Source organism: Pipistrellus hanaki, assembly GCF_964339955.1.
Source record: "Pipistrellus hanaki genome assembly, chromosome: 15".
Lineage (NCBI taxonomy): Eukaryota > Metazoa > Chordata > Mammalia > Chiroptera > Vespertilionidae > Pipistrellus > Pipistrellus hanaki.
Window position 1 is genome coordinate 50,305,429 of NC_140517.1, and position 23,390 is coordinate 50,328,818.

The 23,390-nt window shown below is 59.1% G+C and overlaps 1 protein-coding gene across 27 annotated transcripts in view; it reads left to right on the forward strand.

The window, feature by feature from the left end:
- The first annotated feature begins 5,431 nt into the window (after positions 1 to 5,431).
- Positions 5,432 to 23,390, forward strand: part of LOC311633617 (popy Class I histocompatibility antigen, A-1 alpha chain-like) — a 35,935-nt gene continuing 17,976 nt past the window's right edge. For 2 of the 27 annotated variants that reach the window (XM_084906532.1, XM_084906530.1), the window contains exons 1-6: positions 5,432 to 5,585; positions 5,700 to 5,984; positions 6,205 to 6,480; positions 7,063 to 7,338; positions 7,459 to 7,560; positions 17,031 to 17,063. In XM_084906532.1, the coding sequence (XP_084762658.1) occupies positions 5,513 to 5,585; positions 5,700 to 5,984; positions 6,205 to 6,480; positions 7,063 to 7,338; positions 7,459 to 7,560; positions 17,031 to 17,063 (1,045 nt within the window). In that variant the 5' untranslated portion in view covers positions 5,432 to 5,512. Of the gene's footprint in view, positions 5,586 to 5,699; positions 5,985 to 6,204; positions 6,481 to 7,062; positions 7,339 to 7,458; positions 7,561 to 7,977; positions 8,011 to 8,153; positions 8,202 to 8,344; positions 8,643 to 13,945; positions 14,093 to 14,208; positions 14,488 to 14,705; positions 14,982 to 15,797; positions 16,089 to 16,209; positions 16,315 to 17,030; positions 17,068 to 17,192; positions 17,241 to 17,384; positions 17,700 to 18,906; positions 19,073 to 19,157; positions 19,472 to 19,706; positions 19,983 to 20,572; positions 20,849 to 20,969; positions 21,085 to 21,697; positions 21,731 to 21,866; positions 21,915 to 22,057; positions 22,573 to 23,390 lie in introns of those variants that run through there. The other 25 variants (XM_084906540.1, XM_084906534.1, XM_084906537.1 and 22 more) reach the window with 23 other exon arrangements.

The window sequence follows — 23,390 nt, forward strand, 5'->3', positions numbered from 1 at the left end:
GTTGACTGATGAGTTTGCCAACCACTGGCCTGCTCTGAGTGGCTCCAGGTCATGCAGTGAAGTTAAATTTACAAACAAGGATTTTCATGTCCATTTCCAGAAAGAGATTCTGCAAGCAGCAGCGCTGGTGGGCGGGGCTGTAGCTCAGAGCCGCAGGCTGGTGTGAGGTCTGGAATGAGACAGGCCTTTCCAGCAGCACCTAGGACAGAGCTGGCCTCTACGTCATCCACTTACTCCCTCTCCCACCCTCTCTGAAATCATATATATATATGAACCGGTTTGGCTAAGTGGATAGAGTGTCAGCCTGCGGACTGAAGCATCCCGGGTTCGATTCCGGTCAAGGGCATGTACCTTGGTTGCGGGCACATCTCCAGTGGGGGGTGTGCGGGAGGCAGCTGATGTTTTTCACTCTCTACCCCTTTCCCTTCCCTCTGTAAAAATCAATAAAATATATATATTTTAAAAAATCTCTAGGTCCATCCATGCAAAAGGTAAGAGATCCTTCTTCTATCCCCTCCTCTTCCTCCTCCTCCGCCTTTTTAACAGCCATACAGTATCCCACCGTGTAGATGTCCCACAGCGTTCCATCCACCCTTCTACTGATGGATGCTTAGGCTGTGTCCAGGTCTTAGCCACTGTAAATGCTGCTGCTATGGACATGGGGTCCATCTATGCTTCCCAGCTGGTGCTGAGCAGTTGCTAATCTTAGCTGCTCTGAGTAGCCCACCCTCTTTTCTCAGGAAGGACCTGTGGCCAAAACTGATGTGGCTCAGTGGATAGAGCATCGGCCTGTGGACTGAAAGGGCCCAGGTTCGATTCTGGTCAAGGGCATGTTCCTTGGTTGGGGGTACATTCCCAGTAGGGAGTATGCAGGAGGCAGCTGATCAATGTTTCTACCTCTCTCTCCCTCTCCCTTCCTCTTTGTAAAAAATCAATAATATATATATATTTTTAAAAAGGAAGGACCTGTGCCAGGGAGGGGTCATTGGGAACCCAAGCACCATTCGCTTCATTTTGTTTGAGACACCAGAGGACCTTCCTCTTTGGAACTGACCTGTACAACAGTCTTTTTTTTTTTTTTAAATACATTTTTATTTATTTTTTACAGAGAGGAAGACAGAGTTAGAAACATCAATGAGAGAGGAACTTCAATCAGCTGCCTCTTGCACACCCCACTTTGGGGATGTGCCCACAACCAAAGTACATGCCCTTGACCGGAATTGAACCTGGGACCTTTCAGTCCGCAGGCCGACGCTCTATCCACTGAGCCAAACCAGCTATACAACATTCTTCATCCAGGCCCTTTCTGAATTTCAGCCTTCCAGCTGTGTTCCTCCCAAGTGCTCTCGCAGTGACGTTTGCATACATATTGTGGTCTCTGTCGCCCCCTGGAGGCCTAGGCGAGCTCCTGTTTGCAGCACGTACCAAATAACGATACGACCTGCCGCTGCTAAGGGGAGGAAGGCAGGTGCGATTTGGGTCTGGTTCAGTCCCCCTTTTAGCCCCAGAAGCTGGCATAGGGGAGGCACTGAACGAGCATCCGTTGCACAGAACGACCGAGATGCAGGCCTGCGGAACTAGAAGGCTTAGGAACTGTCCCCTGAAGCGTGTGTTTCCGGCCGGTGGACTTTCACGGTAACACCTTCCGTCTTCTTGCGAATCTGAGCCCAAGGGCCCAGAAGGCTCTGTCCCACCGCTTCCTGTGTCGCTGGGAACAGAGTCGGGGCGGCCGCTCCGCATCCCGCACGGACGGAAAGGCTCCTGCCCCGAGCAGGTGGGATGCAGAGGCAGGAACGAAAAGACCGACCGGGGATTTGAAGGAGGAAGTGGAGGGCGATGGAGTGAAGGACTATGTGGCCACATGGGGGCGAGGGGGGGTGAGAGACCCCAGCATACCTCGTGGGAGCCTGAGGGCTGCTGGATGATCATAGCGGTGGCCGTCCTGAGAGCTCGGGGAAGCGGGAGGTAGAGTCTAGAGTCTGGGCACAGACAAGGCCCCGGGACCCCCCAGCTGCCCGGGGAGATGAGGAGTTGAGGGAGCAGGGGAAGGAGGATGATGTAGGTAAGCAGATAGGGGGGTGCAGGCAGGTCCTGTGGCCGCCTCGGCCCTGGGCCCACCGCTCCCCACCTCCCTTCAGCGGCTCCTCCGGCTTCAGGGTGACCGTGACTTCCTCCTGGAGAACCAGGGTTTCCCTACCCGGCCACTACCCCTCCTGAGGGCTCAGCTCCTGCCTGAGTCAAGGCCAACTCCTGCTGGTTGACCTCAAGAGCATAGGGCACCCGCACACGTGGGCGTGAGAGGACAACCAGGAAGGCAGAGGCGCTGACCCCATATGTTCATGGCTGCCCCGGGTCCCTGCAAGCCTTCCAGCTGCTTCCTGTCTCAAGACCCAGGGCCTCGCTTAGGCAAACACCTCGCTCCACCTGGATGGTCCGCAACCGCACCCACCCACTCACCGGGCGTCCCGTACCTGCTCCTCTGTCCTGGGGGTTCGGGATAAGGGGGGACTGGACTCAAGGGAGACTAAGCCCACTGCGGATCAGAGCACCAAACGGATGCCTTTAGCAAGCGATCCGGCTGGAAACATCCATGATGAGAGAGAATCACAGACCGCTGCCTTCTGCACGCCTCAACCCGGGGACAGAGGGTCAGGTGCAGCCTCGATCTGCTCCTCACTTCCCTCCAGCACCCCAGCCCTGTGGAGGCGCCGGTGTCACCTCAGCTGGCCCTGACTGGCTGTGTGACCGGGGGCCAGTGGCTACCCCTCGCCGGCCTCGGTTTGTGAGAATGATGAGACTTGACCGTCTTCTTGCCTGTAACTCACTCAGTGTCAGCTCTGGGTTTCCTCAGTTGTCCTGTGGACTGCACAATCCTGGGCCGGTTAGGGACAGAAATAGAATATTGGAGACTAGCTATGAGTTATGAGAAGTAATTATTAAAAACACAAATCATGCCCCAACTGGTGTGGGTCAGTGGATAGAGTGCTGGCCTGAGGACTGAAGGGTCCCAGGTTCGATTCTGGTCAAGGACATGTACCTTGGTTTCTGGCACATACCCTGTGGGGGGTGTGCAGGAGACAGCTGATCAATGCTTCTCTCTCAATGTTTCTAAACCTATCTCTCTCCTTTCCTCCCTGTAAAAAATCAATTATATATATATATTAAAAATCCTAATATGCTAAGTGTCTGGTCAGCCATTCAACCAACGAAAGTGTAATCTATAGTAATAAAAGGATAATATGCTAATTAGACCAGATGTCATTCCTGATGAAGCTGGCTGGGTTCCAGCTGCCTGCGGACAGCCCGAGGGAAGACAGCCCGGGTCCCGGTGCCTGCCGGCATCCTGAGGAAGGTACTGGAAGGAAGCAGGTGCCAGCAGAATGGGGAAGGCCTACTCTTGCACAAATTTTCATGCATAGGGCCTCTAGTATGCTAATGATGTGCTAAGGTCGCTCAACCGCTCGCTATGACATGCACTGACCACCATGGGCCAGACAATCTGTCGACCAGTTGCTATGATGTGCACTGACCACTAGGAGCAGATGCTCCAACTGGTAGGTTAGCTTGCTGCAGGGGTCCAGCCCATTGGAACTGAGAGAGACAGGCCCGACCCACCCTAGAGTCCTCCCGCAGCCCCTCCTTGGCTGGCCAACTTCCTGTGTCTCTTGAGTTGGTTCCTGCTGTGTTCAGGAGAGAGAGAGAGAGAGAGAGAGAGAGAGAGAGAGAGAGAGAGAGAGAGAGGCCTCCGCACTACGAACTGCCTCTGGGACATTGGCCCTGAGCCCAGGCACTGGGCAAAGCCAGGAGGGAAATACTTGGATCATAGAGATGCGGGGCTAGAGGAGCGAGGGCAGGAGAGACCTCTGCTGGGCGGATAGAGAGGCTCTAAGCCGTGCCTAGGCCGGGTAGGGAGTGGGAGTGGGGTCGCAAGTGGCTAGGGATGCTGAATGGAGATGCCCCGAGCTGGTGAGATGGGGAAGAGCTTCACTTCCGTCTGTCCTCCCTCCCGGCTCAGGGTCCCAGAGATGACCATGCTCCTGGATCTTTTGGAGGCGCTCCCCGCCCTCCCTTGTGGTGCTGGCCCCGAGCTGACCTCCCTGTCTCCCCCTTCCCCGACACACACCTAATGGCGATCCCTGCCCCTGTGCATGCAGAGGAGGTGCCCTTATGGGAGCCCCTCTAGCCCCCCTAGGCCTCACTGCCTACTTGCTGTGCGACCTGAGGCAACGGGACTGCCTCTCTGGGCCTCAGGTGCCCTGTTCCCCAAAAGGGGTGTTCTGTGCTCCCTGGCCAGGGAGAGAGGCCACGTTGGTGGCTGCAGGCCCTGTCTTTGAGCAGATGGAAGGGAGCTACATAGTTAAGGATGGGGCCAGGAGGGAAGGAAAATGGAAGTCCAAGAATAGCAGGTTGCAGCTTGCTGACTGGTTGCTAAGGCAACCCGACTGGGCGAAAACCCAGCTAGGCAAGAGTTGCTGAAGCAACCTAACTGGGGAGGGAAGAACCAACACCCTTAAAGAGCTCTCTCCACCCTATAGACAGACAGCTCCCTCCACCCTATAGACAGACAGCTCCCTCCACCCTATAGACAGACAGCTCCCTCCACCCTATAGACAGACAGCTCCCTCCAACTTATAGACAGACAACTCCCTCCACCCTGTAGACAGACAGCTCCCTCCACCCTATAGACAGACAGCGCCCTCCACCCTATAGACAGACAGCTCCCTCCACCCTATAGACAGACAGCTCCCTCCACCCTATAGACAGACAGCTCCCTCCACCTTATAGACAGACAGCTCCCTCCACCTTATAGACAGACAGCTCCCTCCACCCTATAGACAGACAGCCACCTCCACCCTATAGACAGACAGCTCCCTCCACCCTATAGACAGACAGCTCAATCCACCCTATAGACAGCTCCCTCCACCCTATAGACAGCTCCCTCCACCCTATAGACAGACAGCTCCCTCCACCCTATAGACAGACAGCTCCCTCCACCCTATAGACAGACAGCGACCTCCACCCTATAGACAGACAGCTCCCTCCACCCTATAGACAGCTCAATCCACCCTATAGACAGCTCCCTCCACCCTATAGACAGACAGCTCCCTCCACCCTATAGACAAAGCTCCCTCCACCCTATGGACTGGGAGCTTCCCAGGAAGCACCAATCAGAAGCTGGGGGGAGGGGGGGCATGTATCTACCTCTAGACACAAAGCTACTGCGCCCGCCCCTTGGGGTCCCTCCCTGTTGTCCCAGACACGCCCTGTGTCTGAGGCCTGAGGCCAGCGCCTGGCTCTCTCAGAAAAACCTTAGTTTTGCTTCCCCCTTTGGTCATGAACTCATTCTTTGACCGCTAAACTTCCTGTTGTATCAACAAGTTTTTGTGACTCCTTCCACCTCCACTCCCATTGGCTGAGCTGCTTGTACAGCAGCCAATCAGCGTCCCCGCGGCTCCCGGTTATAAGTCCTCCGCAGAAGCGCCCGGACTCAGACGCTCCCCAAACGCCCTGGATGGGGGTGCAGAGGCCCCCCACCCTCCTGCTGCTGCTCTCGGGGGCGCTGGTCCTGACCCCCAGCGGGGCCGGTGAATGCGGGGTCCGAGGGGGCGGCTGTGCGGGGAGGAGCGCGGGGGCCCGGCGGGGCGCGGGCCCGGGAAGGCACGTGTCCAGCCCGGCCCTGCCCTCCGTCCGCCCCCCAGGCCCCCACTCCCTGAGATATTTCTTCACCGGCGTGTCCCGGCCCGGCCGCGGGGAGCCCCGGTACCTCGTCGTCGGCTACGTGGACGACACACAGTTCGGGCGGTTCGACAGCGACGCGCCGAGTGGGAGGGTGGAGCCGCGGGCGCCGTGGATGCAGCAGCCGTGGGTGGAGCAGGTGTTCCCGGGGTATTGGGACCGGAACACAGAGAGAGCCAAGAACCACGCACAGATTTTCCGAGTGTACCTGCAGACCCTGCGCGGCTACTACAACCAGAGCGAGGACGGTGAGCCGCGCGCCGGGCCCCTCACGACCCCCCTCCCCACGGACGGGCCGGGGTCGCCCCGAGGGTCCGGGTCCGAGCGTCACCCCGAGGCGTTGGGACCCGCCCGGCCCCCCCACCCCCGGGAGGAGCCCGCGGGGACTGTGACCGGATTTCACTTTCAGTTTTAGATTCAGTCCCTGCGGGGCGGGCGGGGCGGGCTGACCCCTCGGGGCGGGGTCAGGGTCTCACACCTTCCAGATGATGTTTGGCTGCGAGGTGGGACCGGACTGGCGCCTCCTCCGCGGGTACAGTCAATACGCCTACGATGGCACCGACTACATCGCCCTGAACGAGGACCTGACCTCCTGGACCGCGGCCGACACGGCGGCTCAGATCACAAAGCGCGAGTGGGAGGCGGCGGGTGCGGCAGAGCATGACAGGAGCTACCTGGAGGGGGAGTGTGTGGACCATCTGCGCATGTTCCTGGACAAAGGGAAGGAGACCCTGCTGCGCGCAGGTACCAGGGGCCCCGGGGCCGCCCCCTCTCCCCGGGGCTGGGGCTCCTACAAGGAGACAGGACAGGGGGTCAGTGTCAGACACCCCTCATCGGGGTCAGGGAGGGATTGCCCTGGATGTCCAGGTCATGTTCCAGAGGGACTCTCCCTCCTCTCAGGGACAGGTAGGGGTGCAGGCTATCCCAGGGTGAAGAGAGACACCCCCCCCCAACCTTAGCCCATAAGGGGTTTCCAGGGGCCCTGCAGGGGCTCTGGGGCCCACGGGGACCTTCTCTCAGGCTTTGTGCTCTGCCCCACACCCCTTTGTCTGAGGCCTGACCTCAGCTTTTCTGAGTCATGTGGCCTCCACCCAGGTCAGGACCATTTCTCTCCCCAGAGACCTCCTACCCTGGGCTGTGTCTTTATGACTCTAGAACTTTCTAAAGACTAGGAGATCCTTCCAGGAGCCACTGTCCAGGCTGGTGTGTGTGCTGTATGCTCCCTCCCCACCCAGGTGTCTGTCCTCTCTCAGGATGGTCACATGGGCTCTGCTGGAGTGTCCCATGGAGGATGCAAAGGTCCTGCATTTTCTCCCCTCCCCTCAGACCCTCCAAAGGCACACGTAACCCACCACCCCGTCTCTGCCAGTGAGGTCACCCTGAGGTGCTGGGCGCTGGGCTTCTACCCTGCGGACATCAGCCTGACCTGGCATCGTGATGGGGAGGACCAGACCCAGGACATGGAGATGGTGGAGACCAGGCCTGCGGGGGACGGCACCTTCCAGAAGTGGGCGGCCGTGGGGGTGCCCCCTGGAGAGGAGCACAGATACACGTGCCATGTGCAGCACGAGGGGCTGCCCGAGCCCCTGACCGTGAGATGGGGTGAGGAGGGCCGAGGGCACAGAGCCTCTTCTCAGGGCAGAGGGACTCTGGAGGACCTCATTGGGGTGGAGCTGAGGCCTGGAGTCAGGGCCCTCTTCCTCCCTTCCCTTCTCCTCCCAGAGCCGCCTTCTCACACCATCTTCATCATCCTGGGCATCGCTGGGGGCCTGGTCCTGCTGGGAGCTGTGGCTGGAGCTGTGATGTGGGGGAAGAGGCGCTCAGGTGGGCAGGGTGGGGTTTGAGTGTCTGTCTCACTGGGGGTTCAAGCCCAGGTAGACGTGTGTCCCACCTCATTCACGGGAAGCTCCATCCCCACATTGTGATGGCCAGTGTGGGGCTCTGTGCTCACACTGACTCTGTAGTGAGGCCCATGGGAAATGAGGGGCCCACTTCTCACCTGATACTGCTGGTGCTGGGGACCCGGTTCCCAGCAGCCCCAGGTCAGAGGGCAGGTCCCTGCTGAGCACAGGCCTCCAGGAGGGCGGTGGGTCCAGTCCCCACACATGCCCTTCCCTGATCCTGCCCTGGGTCTGTACACACGGTTCTGGAAACTTCTCTGGGCCCAGGACTAGGACTTCCTCTAGGACCTCCTGGCCCTGCCTCATCCCTGGTCTCTCACGGGGTGTTTTCTTCCCGCAGGTGGAAAAGGAGGAAGCTACGCTCAGGCTGCCAGTGAGTATGGCGGGACCACTGAGACACTGTGACAGTGCAGAGGGAGCCATGGCCCTCATCCTCCCTTCCCTTCTCCCACCCCCATAGTTCCTCTTAGTCTCCTACCCTGGGGCTCTGACCCCGTCCTGGTTTGTCCCCTCCAGACAGTGACAGCACCCAGGGCTCTGATGTGTCTCTCTCGGCCTTTAAAGGTGAGACCTGCCGTGGGGAGGAGTGGACAGAGTTGGGACTGGGCAGTGGGGAGTCTGTGGGACACTGTGAGTATGAAGTGGGTTTGAGAATGTCACCAGCACATCACTGCCCTGAACCTGCTCATGATGATTGTCCTGCACAGCGTGAGGCCACTGCCCTGTGGGGACTGAGTGATGGAAGGTGTGTTCCCGCTCCTACTTCCTGACTCAGGACCCTCTGATTGGGGGGCTGTCCCCACCCTGCCCCCCACACTTTCCTGTCAGCAGAGGCGGCTGGTCCCTCCCCATCCCCATCCCTGCCTTTCCTCCCTGGTGCTCTGAGCTGCTACTTACTTCTGTGGATTGATCTGGTTCTTCAATTCTTGCTGTTACTGGTGACTAATTAAAGAAGACCCTCTAATTACATGTCTTCTGAGAGGAAATAAACAGACGCACCAAGAATTCTGCAGATTCCTGTGTATTTTGTGCTCTTTGCAGGCGGGACAGGAGGGGTAGTGAGGACGGCGCGTGGTCGGGGCCTGGGACTGGTCAGTGCTCAGTGCATTGTGGGCTTTGACGTGGTCACCTCTCGGCCGGGTCACCTCTCTGCTCCTCTGACCTTGTCCCTCAGGGGAACCCTGTCCAACCAGGACCTGTGGTCACAGGGACCCCCATCCCCCAGGCCTTGTCACGTGTCCTAAAGCAGTGCATCTCCGGGACCCTGGACAGTGAGCCTTCGTGGGGCAGGTCAGCCTGGGCTCAGGCCTGGGCCCGCCCTCCGCCCTCCTCTCCTGGGTGTGGGGAGCTGCTTTGCTTTGGTGGGTGTTATGCCTGTCCCTGTCCTTGGGTGTGAGTTCTGGCCTCACTCTCTGGGCAGCAGGAGGCATGTTGCCCGTCACTGTCTCACAGGCCCAGGGTCCCTGCTCACAGGAGCCCCTGGTGTGGAGCTGGGTGTTCAGGCTCCTCCTGCTCCTGCCTCCTTCTGGGCCTGGCTGTTCTTCTGTCTTTCCCTGAGCTCTCCGAGGGTTTAGCAGGAGCGAGATTCCGCCTCTGAGGGCAGTTCCTGCTGGGACTGAGCCCTGCCTGCCGCCCTCTCTCCTGTCCTCTCTATTGCTGGCCCCACTGGGACCCGGATGTGGGGAGAGGCTGCTGTAGGTTTAGGGGAGCAGCGCTGTGGAAGTGTGGGTGCAGTGAGGGCCTAGGGGGCACTCTGAGCCCCAGCCACTCCGGGAAAGCTGTGCTGGGGCCACAGCCATGAGGACACTGTGTCTGGAACAGGGACGGGTTGTGTGATGGTGACCCCCTCAGCCAGGACTTGGGGACAGGACAGTGTGACAGCTGCTGTTCCCTCTGGAACACACATGACCTTGAAGGGACATCAGGCCGGGTCCTGACCTCACAGCAATTCTAACAGCGACACTCACCGGGCTTAGCTACTTTGGTTTCTTCCTGTACATGAACATTCTGCTTATCCTGTACCGTCCTCTGCTGAGTGTCCAATAGCTTCATTTCTAAACAACACTGTGTCCACCTGCGTTACCACGCCCTTCATTGTGGACATGCGCACTGTCACCTGTGTCACAGCCCACTTGCTGGTGGAGAGTCTCACCTTCCACTGAAGCCCACAAGGTCTGTGAGGCCCGGGAGGTGAGGCGGCTGCACCTCAGGGAGCTGAGCCCAGGCCCCGCTGTGGCCTCCCAGAGCACATGCTCTATTGCACAGAGACCAGCTGCATCTTCCCTGGAGCCAGTGAGGCGTCCAGGCTGGAGTGTGGGGAGTGCCGTGGAGAGGGGTCTGCTGTGGGGGAGGGGAGGGAAGATGGCTATTTTATTTGAAAATATCCACATGAGGTTATTTTATATTGACGTTTAAGGAGAGAGGACGGGGAGGGGACAGGAAGAGGCAGACACATCCATGTAAGAGAGAGGCATGTATGTGTTGCCTGCAGTACAGGGATCATGGAGCCTGCACCGAGGTACATGCCCTTGACCGGAATAGCACCTGTGACCTTCAGTCCCAGGGCTGCTCTCTCCACTGAGCAAAGTGGCTGGGATAGGAGGGCATTGCAGTGTGCATGGTCAGCAGGGGCCTCATTGGGAACGGGACTTCTTACAAAGTATTTTAGCCCTAGTCAGTTGCATTCAGTGGCTAGCCGGTCTGGTTCAGTTGGCCTGCAGACTGAAGAGTCCCAGGTTTGATTCTGGTGAAGGGCATGTACCTTTGTTGGGGGCACATACCCAACAGAAGTTGTGCTGGAGGCAGCTGGTTGATGTTTCTCTCTCATCAATGTATCTAGCTTTCTATCCCTCTCCCTTCCTCTTTGCAAAAAATAAATAAAAATATATATATATACACACAAACACTATTATATCTATATATATTTTTAAAGTAAGGACTTGTGCCAGTGAGGGGTCATCGGGAGCCCAAGCTCCATTCGCTTCATGAGCCCCCGTTGACTTTGAGACACCGGAGGACCTTCCCCTTTGGAAATGACCTTTAGAACATTCTTTTTGAAAAGTATTTTTTATTGATTTTTTACAGAGAGGAAGGGAGAGGGAGAGAGAGTTAGAAACATCCATGACAGAGAAACTTCAATCAGGTGCCTCTTGCACACCCCTTACTGGGGATGTGCCCACAACCAAAGTACATGCCCTCAACTAGGATCAAATCTGGGACCTTTCAGTCCACAGGCCGAAGCTCTATCCACTGAGCCAAACCGGGTTCTGCTGGCTGTACAACATTCTCCATCCAGGCCCTTTTAAAATTCCAGCCTTCCAGCTGTGCTCCTCCCAGGTGCTCTCGAGGTGACATTTCCAGGCACCTGGAAGGATCCTCTAGTCTTTAGAAAGTTCTAGAATCAGAGAGACACAGCCCAGGACAGGAGGCATGTCTCTGAGGGGAGAGTAGGGATTTGTGGTCCTGACCTGGGTGGAGGCCACGTGACTGAGAAAAGCTGGGGTCAGGCCTCAGACACAGGGGGTGTGGGGCAGCGCACAAGGCCTGAGAGAGAAGGTCCCTGTGGGTCCAGAGCCCCTTCAGGGCCCATGGGAACTGCTGATGGGCTATTGCACTGGGTCTCACTTGACCCCAGAAGTGCCTGCACCCCTGACTGTTTACAGAGCAGGGGGAGTTCCTCTGGAACCTGACCTGAACATCTTGGGGGACCCCCTCCCCGACACCGAGGAGGAGTGTCAGACACTGACCCCCTGTCCCGTCTCCTTGTAGGAGCCCCAGGGCCCGGGATACCTGCCCGCTGCAGGGTCTCCTTCCCTTTGTCCAGGTACATGCCCAGTGAGTCCACACATGGGCCCTGCAGGCAGCTCCTCCTTAGCTCGGCCTCACCCACCGCCTCCCACTTGCGTTTTGTGATCTGAGCTGCTGTGTCCACTTCGGGCCAGGAGGTCAGGGCTTTGTTCAGGGCTTTGTAGTCGGTGCCATCGTAGGCTTGTTGACTACCCGTGGAGGAGGCGCCCTTCGGATCCCACCTTGCAGCCCAACATCCACTGGAGTGTGTGAGACCCTGACCCCGCCCGGAGGTCAGCCCGCCCCTCCAGCCCCGCGGGGACTGAATCTAAAACTGAAAGTGAAATAGGGCCACAGTCCCCACGGGCTCCTTCCGGGTGTGGGGAGGCGGGCGGGTCCGGCCGCCTCAGGGTGACACTCGGACCCGGACCCTCGGGGCGACGCTGGCTTGTCCGTGAGGATGGGGGTCGTGAGGGGCCCGGCTCGCGGCTCACCGTCCTTGCTCTGGTTGTAGTAGCCTCGTGGGGTGTGCAGGTTCCCTCGTAAAGTCTGTGCAGTTTCCTTGCTCATCTGCGTCACCTCCTCCCAATACCCCTGGTCCTCCCTCTCCACCCACCTCTGCAGCATCCAAGGCACCCGCAATTTCCACCATCCGCGTTGCTGTCGAACCGCACGAACTGCGTGAATTCCATGTAGTCAACGGTGAGGAAGCGGGACTCCCAGCGGCCGGGCGGGGACACGATGGTGTAGAAATATCTCAGGGAGTGGGGTCCTGGGGGGCGGACAGAGGGCAGGGCCGGGGCTAAACACGCGCCTTCCCGGGCCCGCGACCCCGCCGGGTCCCCGTCCCCGGGCTCCTCTCCGCACAGCCGCCCCCTCGGACCCCCCACTCACCGGCCCGGCTGGGGGTCAGGACCAGCGCCCCCAGAGCAGCAGGAGGAGGGTGGGGGGCCTCTGCACCTGCATCCTGGCTGTTTGGGGCGCGTCTGAATTGGGGCGCTTTCGCGGAGGACTTATAACCGGGAGCCGCGGGGACGCCGATTGGCTGTTTTACAAGCCGCTCAGCCAATGGGAGTGGGAGGTGGGAAAAGGCGCCCAAATATTGTTGACACAATAGGAAGTTTTCACATCAAAGATTGAGTTCATGACCAAAGAGGTAATGGGAAAGAAAGGTTTTACTGAGAGAGGCAGGCGCTGGCGTCAGGCCTCAGACACAGGCCTTGTCTGGAACAGCAGGGAGGGGAGCCAAAGAGGTCTGTCTATAGGGTGGAGGGAGCTGTCTGTATAGACAGACAGCTCCCTCCACCCTATAGACACAGAGCTCCCTCCACCCTATAGACAGACAGCTCCCTCCACCCTATACACAGCCAGCTCCCTCCATCCTATAGACAGACACCTACCTCCACCCTATAGACAGTCAGCGCCCTTCACCCTATAGACAGACAGCTCCCACCACCTTATAGACAGACAGCTCCCTCCACCCTATAGACAGACAGCTACCTCCACCATATAGACAGACACCTCCCTCCACCCTATAGACAGACAGCTCCCTCCACCCTATAGACAGACAGCTCCCTCCACCCTATAGACAGACAGCTCCCTCCACCCTATAGACAGACAGCTCCCTCCACCCTATAGACAGACAGCTCCCTCCACCTTATGGACAGACAGCTCCCTTCACCCTATAGACAGACAGCTCCCTCCACCCTATAGACAGACAGCTCCCACACCCTATAGACAAACAGCTCCTTCCACCCTATAGACAGACAGCTCCCTCCACCCTATAGACAGACAGCTCCCTCCACCCTATACACAGCCAGCTCCCTCCATCCTATAGACAGACACCTACCTCCACCCTATAGACAGTCAGCGCCCTTCACCCTATAGACAGACAGCTCCCACCACCTTATAGACAGACAGCTCCCTCCACCCTATAGACAGACAGCTACCTCCACCATATAGACAGACACCTCCCTCCACCCTATAGACAGACAGCTCCCTCCACCCTATAGACAGACAGCTCCCTCCACCCTATAGACAGACAGCTCCCTCCACCCTATAGACAGACAGCTCCCTCCACCCTATGGACAGACAGCTCCCTCCACCTTATGGACAGACAGCTCCCTTCACCCTATAGACAGACAGCTCCCTCCACCCTATAGACAGACAGCTCCCTCCACCCTATAGACAGACAGCTCCCTCCACCCTATAGACACAGCTCCCTCCACCCTATGGACTGGGAGCTTCCCAGGAAGCACCAATCAGAAGCCGGGGTCATGTATCTACCTCTAGACACAAAGCTACTGCGCTGGCCCCTTGGGGTCCCTCCCTCTTGTCCCAGACACGCCCTGTGTCTGAGGCCTGAGGCCAGCGCCTGGCTCTCTCAGAAAAACCTTGCTTTAGCTTCCCCCTTTGGTCAGGAACTCATTCTTTGACCGCTAAACTTCCTGTTGTATCAACAAGTTTTTGCGCCTCCTTCCACGTCCACTCCCATTGGCTGAACTGCTTGTACAGCAGCCAATCAGCGTCCCCGCGGCTCCCGGTTATAAGTCCTCAGCAGAATTGCCGGGACTCAGATGCCCCCCAAACCGCCAGGATGCTGGTGCAGAGGCCCCCCACCCTCCTGCTGCTGCTCTCGGGGGCGCTGGTCCTGACCCCCAGCGGGGCCGGTGAGTGCGGGGTCCGAGGGGGCGGCTGTGCGGGGAGGAGCGCGGGGACCCGGCGGGGGCGCGGGCCCGGGAAGGCACGTGTCCAGCCCGGGCCCTGCCCTCCGTCCGCCCCCCAGGCCCCCACTCCCTGAGATATTTCGAAACCATCGTGTCCCGGCCCGGGGAGCCCCGGTACCTCGCCGTCGGCTACGTGGACGACACGCAGTTCGTGCGGTTCGACAGCGACCTACCGAGTGGGAGGATGGAGCCTCGGGCGCCGTGGATGCAACAGCCGTGGGTGGAGCAGGTGTACCCGGGGTATTGGGACCGGGAGACGCAGATCCAAAAGGAGAACGCACAGACTTACCGAGTGAACCTGCAGAACCTGCGCGGCTACTACAACCAGAGCGAGGACGGTGAGCCGCGCGCCGGGCCCCTCACGACCCCCCTCCCCACGGACCGGCCGGGGTCGCCCCGAGGGTCCGGGTTCGAGCGTCACCCCGAGGCGGCGGGACCCGCCCGGCCCCCCACCCCCGGGAGGAGCCCGCGGGGACTGTGACCCGATTTCACTCTTAGTTTTAGATTCAGTCCCCGCGGGGCGGGCGGGGCGGGCTGACCTCAGGGCGGGGGTCAGGGTCTCACACCTACCAGAACATGTATGGCTGCGAGGTGGGACCGGACTGGCGCCTCCTCCGCGGGTACCGTCAGGACGCCTACGATGGCACCGACTACATCGCCCTGAACGAGGACCTGACCTCCTGGACCGCGGCCGACCTGGCGGCTCAGATCACAAAGCGCAAGTGGGAGGCGGCGGGTGTGGCAGAGCTAAGGAGGAGCTACCTGGAGGGCCTGTGTGTGGACTCACTGCGCATGTACCTGGACAAAGGGAAGGAGACCCTGCTGCGCGCAGGTACCAGGGGCCCTGGGGCCGCCCCCTCTCCCCGGGGCTGGGGCTCCTACAAGGAGACAGGACCGGGGGTCAGTGTCAGACACCCCTCCTCGGGGGTCAGGGAGGGATTGCCCTGGATGTCCAGGTCATGTTCCAGAGGGACTCTCCCTCCTCTCAGGGACAGGTAGGGGTGCAGGCTCTCCTGGGGTGCAGGGAGACCCCTCCTACAATAGCCCATGAGGGGTTTCCATGGTCCCTGCAGGGGCTCTGGGGCCCACCGGGATCTTCTCTCAGGCCTTGTGCTCTGCCCCACACCCCCTGTGTCTGAGTCCTACCCCAGCTTTTCTGAGTCATGTGGCCTTCACCCAGGTCAGGACCATTTCTCCCCTCAGAGACCTCCTACCCTGGGCTGTATCTTTCTTTCTTCTTTTTTAAAAAAAAATATATTTTATTGATTTTTCACAGAGAGGAAGAGAGAGGGATAGAGAGTTAGAAACATCGATGAGAGAGAATCATCGATCAGCTGCCTCTTGCATACCCCCTTCTGGGGATGTGCCCGCAACCAAGGTACATGCCCTTGCTGGGATTCGAACCCGGGACCTTTCAGTCCGCAGGCCAACGCTCTATCCACTGAGCCAAACCGGTCCCGGCATCTCTCTGATTCTAGAACTTTCTAAAGAGGAGGAGATCCTTCCAGGTGCCTCTGTCCAGGCTGGTGTGTGTGCTGTGTGCTCCCTCCCCACCCAGGTGTCTGTCCACTCTCAGGATGGTCACATGGGTGCTGCTGGAGTGCCCATGGAGGATGCAAAGGTCCTGCATTTTCTCCCCTCCCATCAGACCCTCCAAAGGCACACGTGAGCCTCCACTCCGTCAGCCTCCACTCCGTCTCTGCCAGTGAGGTCACCCTGAGGTGCTGGGCTCTGGACTTCTACCCTGCGGACATCAGCCTGACCTGGCAGTGTGACGGGGAGGACCAGACCCAGGACATGGAGATGGTGGAGACCAGGCCTGCGGGGGACGGCACCTTCCAGAAGTGGGCGGCTGTGGGGGTGCCCCCTGGAGAGGAGCACAGATACACGTGCCATGTGCAGCACGAGGGGCTGCCCGAGCCCCTGACCGTGAGATGGGGTGAGGAGGGCCGTGGGCACAGAGCCTCTTCTCAGGGCAGCGAGGCCCTGGGGGACCTCAGTGGGGTGGGGGCTGAGGCCTGGGGTCAGGGCCCTCACCCTCCCTTCCCTTCTCCTCCCAGAGCCGCCTCCTCAGACCTTCACGTTCATCATCCTGGGCATCGCTGGGGGCCTGGTCCTGCTGGGAGCTGTGGCTGGAGCTGTGATGTGGGGGAGGAGGCGCTCAGGTGGGCAGGGTGGGGTTTGAGTGTCTGTCTCACTGGGGGTTCAAGCCCAGGTAGACGTGTGTCCGCCTCATTCATGGGAAGCTCCATCCCCACATGTGATGGCCAGGGTGGGTCTCTGTGCTCACACTGACTCTGTAATGTGGCTCGTGGGAGATGAGGGGCCCACTTCTCACCTGGTGATGCTGGTGCTGGGGACCTAGCAGCCCTAGGTCAGTGGTCAGGTTCCTGCTGAGCACAGACCTCCAGGAGGGCGGTGGGTCCAGTCCCCACACATGCCCTTCCCTGATCCTGCCCTGGGTCTGTACACATGGGTTTTGGAAACTTCTCTGGGCTCAGGACTAGGGCTTCCTCTAGGACAGTGTTTCCCAAACTTCTCTCATGATGAGAATCACCTGGTGGAGTTGTTAAAACACAGATTCCTGAATCCCAACTAAGAAGTGCTAAACTAGAATTTTTGAGAACATATAGGTAAAATTGCATACCTAACTTAGTGCTCTGTATATAACATCTGTCTTAGAGCACTAGTTAAGTATACAATTTTACCTATATGTTCCCAAAAATTCTAGTTTAGCACTTCTTAGTTGGGATTCAGGAATCTGTGTTTTAACAACTCCACCAGGTGATTCTCATCATGAGAGAAGTTTGGGAAACACTGCTCTAGGACCTCATGGCCCTGCCTCCTCCCTGGTCTCTCACGGGGTGTTTTCTTCCCTCAGGTGGAAAAGGAGGGAGCTGTGCTCAGGCTGCCAGTGAGTATGGAGGGTGACCCCTGAGACCCTGTGACAGTGCAGAGGGAGCCATAGGGGTCCCCACCCCCATAGTTCCTCTTAGTCTCCTACCCTGGGGCTCTGACCCCTTCCCTGGTTTGTCCCCTCCAGACAGTGACAGCGCCCAGGGCTCTGATGTGTGTCTCTCGGCTTCTAAAGGTGAGACCTGCCATGGGGAGGGCTGGGCAGAGGGGGGACTGGGCAGTGGGGAGTCTGTGGGACACTGTGAGCACGAAGTGGATTTGAGAATGTCACCAGCACAGCCACTGCCCTGAACCTGCTCATGATGATTATCCTCCACAGTGTGAGACAGCTGCCCTGTGAGGACTGAACAATGGAAGGTGTGTTCCAGCTCCCACTTCCTGACTCAGGAACCTCTGATGGGCTGCTGGCCCCGCACTGTCCCCCACACTTTCCTGTCAGCAGAGGTGGCTGGGCCCTCCCCGTCCCCATCCCTGCCTTTCCTCCCTGGTGCTCTGAGCTGCTACTTACTGCTCAGGATTGAAATGAGACTGTGGATTGATCTGGTTCTTCAATTCTTGCTGTGACTGGTGACCAATTAAAGAAGATCCTCTAATTACATGTCCTCTGAGAGGAAATAAAGAGAAGTATCAAGAATTTTGCAGACAAAACCGATTTGGCTCAGTGGTAGAGCGTTGGTCTGCGGACTGAAAGGTCCCAGGTTTGATTCCGGTCAAGGGCATGTACCTGGGTTGCAGGCACACCAAGAGGCAGCTGATCGATGAATCTCTCTCATCGATGTTTTTAGCTCTCTATCTCTCTGAAAAATCAATAAAATATATATATTTTTTAAAAAAGAATTTTGCAGATTCCTGTGTATTTTGTGCTCTTTGCAGGCGGGACAGGAGGGGTAGTGAGGACGAAGCGTGGTCGGGGCCTGGGACTGGTCAGTGCTCAGTGCATTGTGGGCTTTGACATGGTCACTCCTCCGCCGGATCACCTCTCTGCTTCTCTGACCTTGTCCCTCAGGGGAACCCTGTCCAACCAGGGCTTGTGGTCACAGGGACTCCCATCCCCCAGGCCTTCTCACGTGTCCTAAAGCAGCGCATCTCCAGGACCCTGGACAGCGAGCCTTCCTGGGGCAGGTCAGCCTGGGCTCAGGCCTGGGCCCGCCCTCCGCCCTCCTTTCCTGGGTCTGGGGAGTTGCTTTGCTTTGGTGGGTGTTATAGACAGACAGCTCCCTTCACCCTATAGACACAGAGCTCCCTCCACCCTATAGACAGACAGCTCCCTCCACCCTATACACAGCCAGCTCCCTCCATCCTATAGACAGACACCTCTCTCCACCCTATAGACAGACAGCTCCCTCCACCCTATACACAGCCAGCTCCCTCCATCCTGTAGACAGACACCTCTCTCCACCCTATAGACAGACAGCTCCCTCCACCTTATAGACAGACAGCTCCCTCCACCCTATAGACAGACAGGTCCCTCCACCCTATACACAGACAGCTCCCTCCACCCTATAGACACAGCTCCCTCCACCCTATGGACTGGGAGCTTCCCAGAAAGCACCAGTCAGAAGCCGGGGTGTGTGTGTGTGTGGGGGGGGGGGGAGGTGGTGGTGGTGGTGGGGCATGTATCTACCTCCAGACACAAAGCTACTGCGCCGGCCCCTTGGGGTCCCTCCCTGCTGTCCCAGACACGCCCTGTGTCTGAGGCCTGAGGCCAGCGCCTGGCTCTCTCAGAAAAACCTTGCTTTTGCTTCCCCCTTAGGTCCTGAACTCATTCTTTGACCGCTAAACTTCCTGTTGTATCAACCAGTTTCTGCACCTCCTTCCACCTCCACTCCCATTGGCTGAGCTGCTGGTACAGCAGCGAATCAGCGACCCCGCGGCTCCGGGTTATAAGTCCTCCGCGGAAGCGCCGGGACTCAGCCGCCCCCCAAACGGCCAGGATGCGGGTGCAGAGGCCCCCCACCCTCCTCCTGCTGCTCTCGGGGGCGCTGGTCCTGACCCCCAGCGGGGCCGGTGAGTGCGGGGTCCGAGGGGGCGGCTGGGCGGGGAGGAGCGCGGGGACCCGGCGGGGCGCGGGCCCGGGAAGGCGCGTGTCCAGCCCGGCCCTGCCCTCCGTCCGCCCCCCAGGCCCCCACTCCATGAGGTTTTTCCGCACCGTCGTGTCCCGGCCCGGCCGCGTGGAGCCCCGGTACCTCTCCGTAGGCTACGTGGACGACACGCAGTTCGTGCGGTTCGACAGCGACGCGCCGAGTGGGAGGGCGGAGCCGATGGCGCCGTGGATGCAGCAGCCGTGGGTGGAGCAGGAGGACCCGGGGTATTGGGACCGGGAGACGCAGATCCAAAAGGAGAACGCACAGAATTACCGAGTGAACCTGCAGAACCTGCGCGGCTACTACAACCAGAGCGAGGACGGTGAGCTGCGCGCCTGGCCCCTCACGACCCCCCTCCCCACGGACGGGCCGGGGTGGCCCCGAGGGTCTGGGTCCGCGTGTCACCCCGAGACGGCGGGACTCTCCAGGCCTACTCACCCCCGGGAGGAGCCCCCGGGGACTGTGACCCGATTTCACTTTCACTTTTAGATTCAATCTCCGTGGGATGGGCGGGGCTGGCCGCCCTCATAGCCGGGCTGACCTTGGGGCGGGGTCAGGGTCTCACACGATGCAGTGGATGTCTGGCTGCTACATGGGACCCGAAGGACGCCTCCTCCATGGGTACAGTCAATACGCCTACGATGGCACTGACTACATCGCCCTGAACGAGGACCTGACCTCCTGGACCGCAGCCGACATGGCGGCTCAGATCACAAAGCGCAAGTGGGAGGCGGCGGGTGCAGCAGAGCATCACAGGAGCTACCTGGAGGGCCTGTGTGTGGACTCACTGCGCATGTACCTGGACAAAGGGAAGGAGACTCTGCAGCGCGCAGGTACCAGGGGCCCTGGGGCCGCCCCCTCTCCCCGGGGCTGGGGGTCCTACAAGTAGACAGGACAGGGGGTCTGTGTCAGACACCCAACCTCTGGGTCAAGGAGGGGGTTCCCCCGGATGTCCAGGTCAAGTACCGGAGGGACTGCCCCCTACACTCAGGGACAGGTAGGGGTGCACGCTCTCCTGGGGTGCAGGGAGACCCCCTGCAATAGCCCATCAAAGGTTCCCATGGGCCCTGCAGAGGTTCTGGGGTCCACGGGGACCTTCTCTCTCAGGCCTTGTGCGCTGCCCCACACCCCGTGTCTGAGGCCTCACCCCAGCTTTTCTGAGTCATGTGGCCGCCACCCAGGTCAGGACCACAAATCCCTTTCTCCCTCAGGGACCTGCCTCCTGCCCTGAGCTGTGTCTCTCTGATTCTAGAACTTTCTAAAGACTAGGAGGTCCTTCCAGGTGCCTCTGTCAAGGCTGGTGTGTGTGCTGTGTGCTCCCTCCCCACCCAGGTGTCTGTCCACTCTCAGGATGGTCACATGGGCGCTGCTGGAGTGTCCCATGGAGGATGCAAAGGTCCTGCATTTTCTCCCCTCCCCTCAGACCCTCCAAAGGCACATGTGAGCCACCACCCCGTCTCTGCCAGTGAGGTCACCCTGAGGTGCTGGGCGCTGGGCTTCTACCCTGCCGAAATCAGCCTGACCTGGCAGCGTGATGGGGAGGACCAGACCCAGGACATGGAGATGGTGGAGACCAGGCCTGCGGGGGACGGCACCTTCCAGAAGTGGGCGGCCGTGGGGGTGCCCCCTGGAGAGGAGCACAGATACACGTGCCATGTGCAGCACGAGGGGCTGCCCGAGCCCCTGAGCCTGAGATGGGGTGAGGAGGGCCGTGGGCACAGAGCCTCTTCTCAGGGCATCAGGGCCCTGGCGGACCTCAGTGGTGTGGGGGCTGAGGCCTGGGGTCAGGACCCTCATCCTCCCTTCCCTTCTCCTCCCAGATCCGCCTTCTCAGACCTTCACGTTCATCATCCTGGGCATCGCTGGGGGCCTGGTCCTGCTGGGAGCTGTGGCTGGAGCTGTGATGTGGGGGAGGAGGCGCTCAGGTGGGCAGGGGTGGGGTCTGAGTGTCTGTCCCACTGGGGGTTCAAGCCCAGGTAGACGTGTGTCCGCCTCATTCACGGGAAGCTCCATCCCCACATTGTGATGGCCAGTGTGGGGCTCTGTGCTCACACTGACTCTGTAGTGAGGCCCGTGGGAGATGAGGGGCCCACTTCTCACCTGATGATGCTGGTGCTGGGGACCTGGTTCCCAGCAGCCCCCCAGTCAGAGGGCAGGTCCCTGCTGAGCACAGACCTCCGGGAGGGCGGTGGGTCCAGTCCCCACACATGCCCTTCCCTCATCCTGCCCTGGGTCTGTACACACAGTTCTGGAAACTTCTCTGGGCCCAGGACTAGGGCTTCCTCTATAGGGGTGTCGAACTCAATCAGAGAAGGGGCCAAAATCTAAAATCCAGCCTAAATCGCGGGCCGAATGGTTTACTGAACAGTCATAAACTGACAATGTCATAAACTGATAGCGGAGTGCAGTGATGACAGCGCGGTGCGGGCCACATTGCAAGGCCTGGCGGGCTGGATTTGGCCCGTGGTCCTTGTCTTTGACACATGTGCTCTAGGACCTCATGGCCCTGCCTCCTCCCGGTCTCTCACGGGGTGTTTTCTTCCCGCAGGTGGAAAAGGAGGGAGCTGTGCTCAGGCTGCCAGTGAGTATGGGGGGGGGGGGGGTGACCCCTGAGTCCCTGTGACAGTGCAGAGGGAGCCATAGGGGACCCCACCCACATAGTTCCTCTTAGTCTCCTACCCTGGGGCTCTGACCCCATCTTGGTTTGTCCCCTCCAGACAGTGACAGTGGCCAGGGCTCTGATGTTTCTCTCTTGGCTTCTAAAGGTGAGACCTGCCATGGGGAGGGGTGGGCAGGGGGGGCTGGGCCATGGTTAATCTTTAGGACACTGTGAACATGAAGTGGGTTTGAGAATGTCACCAGTCACAGCCACTGCCCTGAACCTGCTCATGATGATTGTCCTTCACAGCGTGAGGCCGCTGCCTTGTGGGGACTGAGTGATGGAAGGTGTGTTCCAGCTCCCACTTCCTGACTCAGGAACCTCTGATGGGGGGCTGGCCCCGCACTGTCCCCCACACTTTCCTGTCAGCAGAGGTGGCTGGGCCCTCTCCGTCCCCATCCCTGCCTTTCCTCCCTGGTGCTCTGAGCTGCTACTTACTGCTCAGGATTGAAATGTGACTGTGGATTGATCTGGTTCTTCAATTCTTGCTGTGACTGGTGACTAATTAAAGAAGATCCTCTAATTACATGTCCTCTGAGAGGAAATAAAGGGAAGTATCAAGAATTTTGCAGACAAAACCGGTTTGGCTCAGTGGTAGAGCGTTGGTCTGCGGACTGAAAGGTCCCAGGTTCGATTCCAGTCAAGGGCATGTACCTGGGTTGCAGGCACACCAAGAGGCAGCTGATCGATGAATCTCTCTCATCATTGTTTTTAGCTCTCTATCTCTCTCCCTTCCTCTCTGTGAAAAATCAATAAAATATATTTTTTTTTAAAAAGAATTTTGCAGATTCCTGTGTATTTTGTGCTCTTTGCAGGCGGGACAGGAGGGGTAGTGAGGACGAAGCGTGGTCGGGGCCTGGGACTGGTCAGTGCTCAGTGCATCATGGGCTTTGACGTGGTCACCCCTCGGCCGGATCACCTCTCTGCTCCTCTGACCTTGTCCCTCAGGGGAACCCTGTCCCACCAGGACCTGTGGTCACAGGGACTCCCATCCCCCAGGCCTTGTCACGTGTCCTAAAGCAGCGCATCTCCAGGACCATGGACAGCGAGCCTTCGTGGGGCAGGTCAGCCTGGGCTCAGGCCTGGGCCCGCCCTCCGCCCTCCTCTCCTGGGTGTGGGGAGTTGCTTTGCTTTGGTGGGTGTTAAGCCTGTTCTTGTCCTTGGGTGTGAGTTCTGGCCTCACTCTCTGGGCAGCAGGAGGCATGTTGCCCGTCACTGTCTCACAGGCCCAGGGTCCCTGCTCACAGGAGCCCCTGGTGTGGAGCTGGGTGTTCAGGCTCCTCCTGCTCCTGCCTCCTTCTGGGCCTGGCTGTTCTTCTGTCTTTCCCTGAGCTCTCCGAGGGTTTAGCAGGAGCAGGATTCCGCCTCTGAGGGCAGTTCCTGCTGGGACTGAGCCCTGCCTGCCGCCCTCTCTCCCGTCCTTCCCTCTAGTGTGTAAAAACCCAGGGCAGGATCAGGACACTTGAGAGAAGTGCATGTGTGGGGACTGTACCCGTCACCCTCCTGGAGGTCTGTGCTCAGCGGGGACCTGCCCTTTGACCTGGGGGTGCTGGGAACGGTGTCCCCACCACCAGCAGCATCA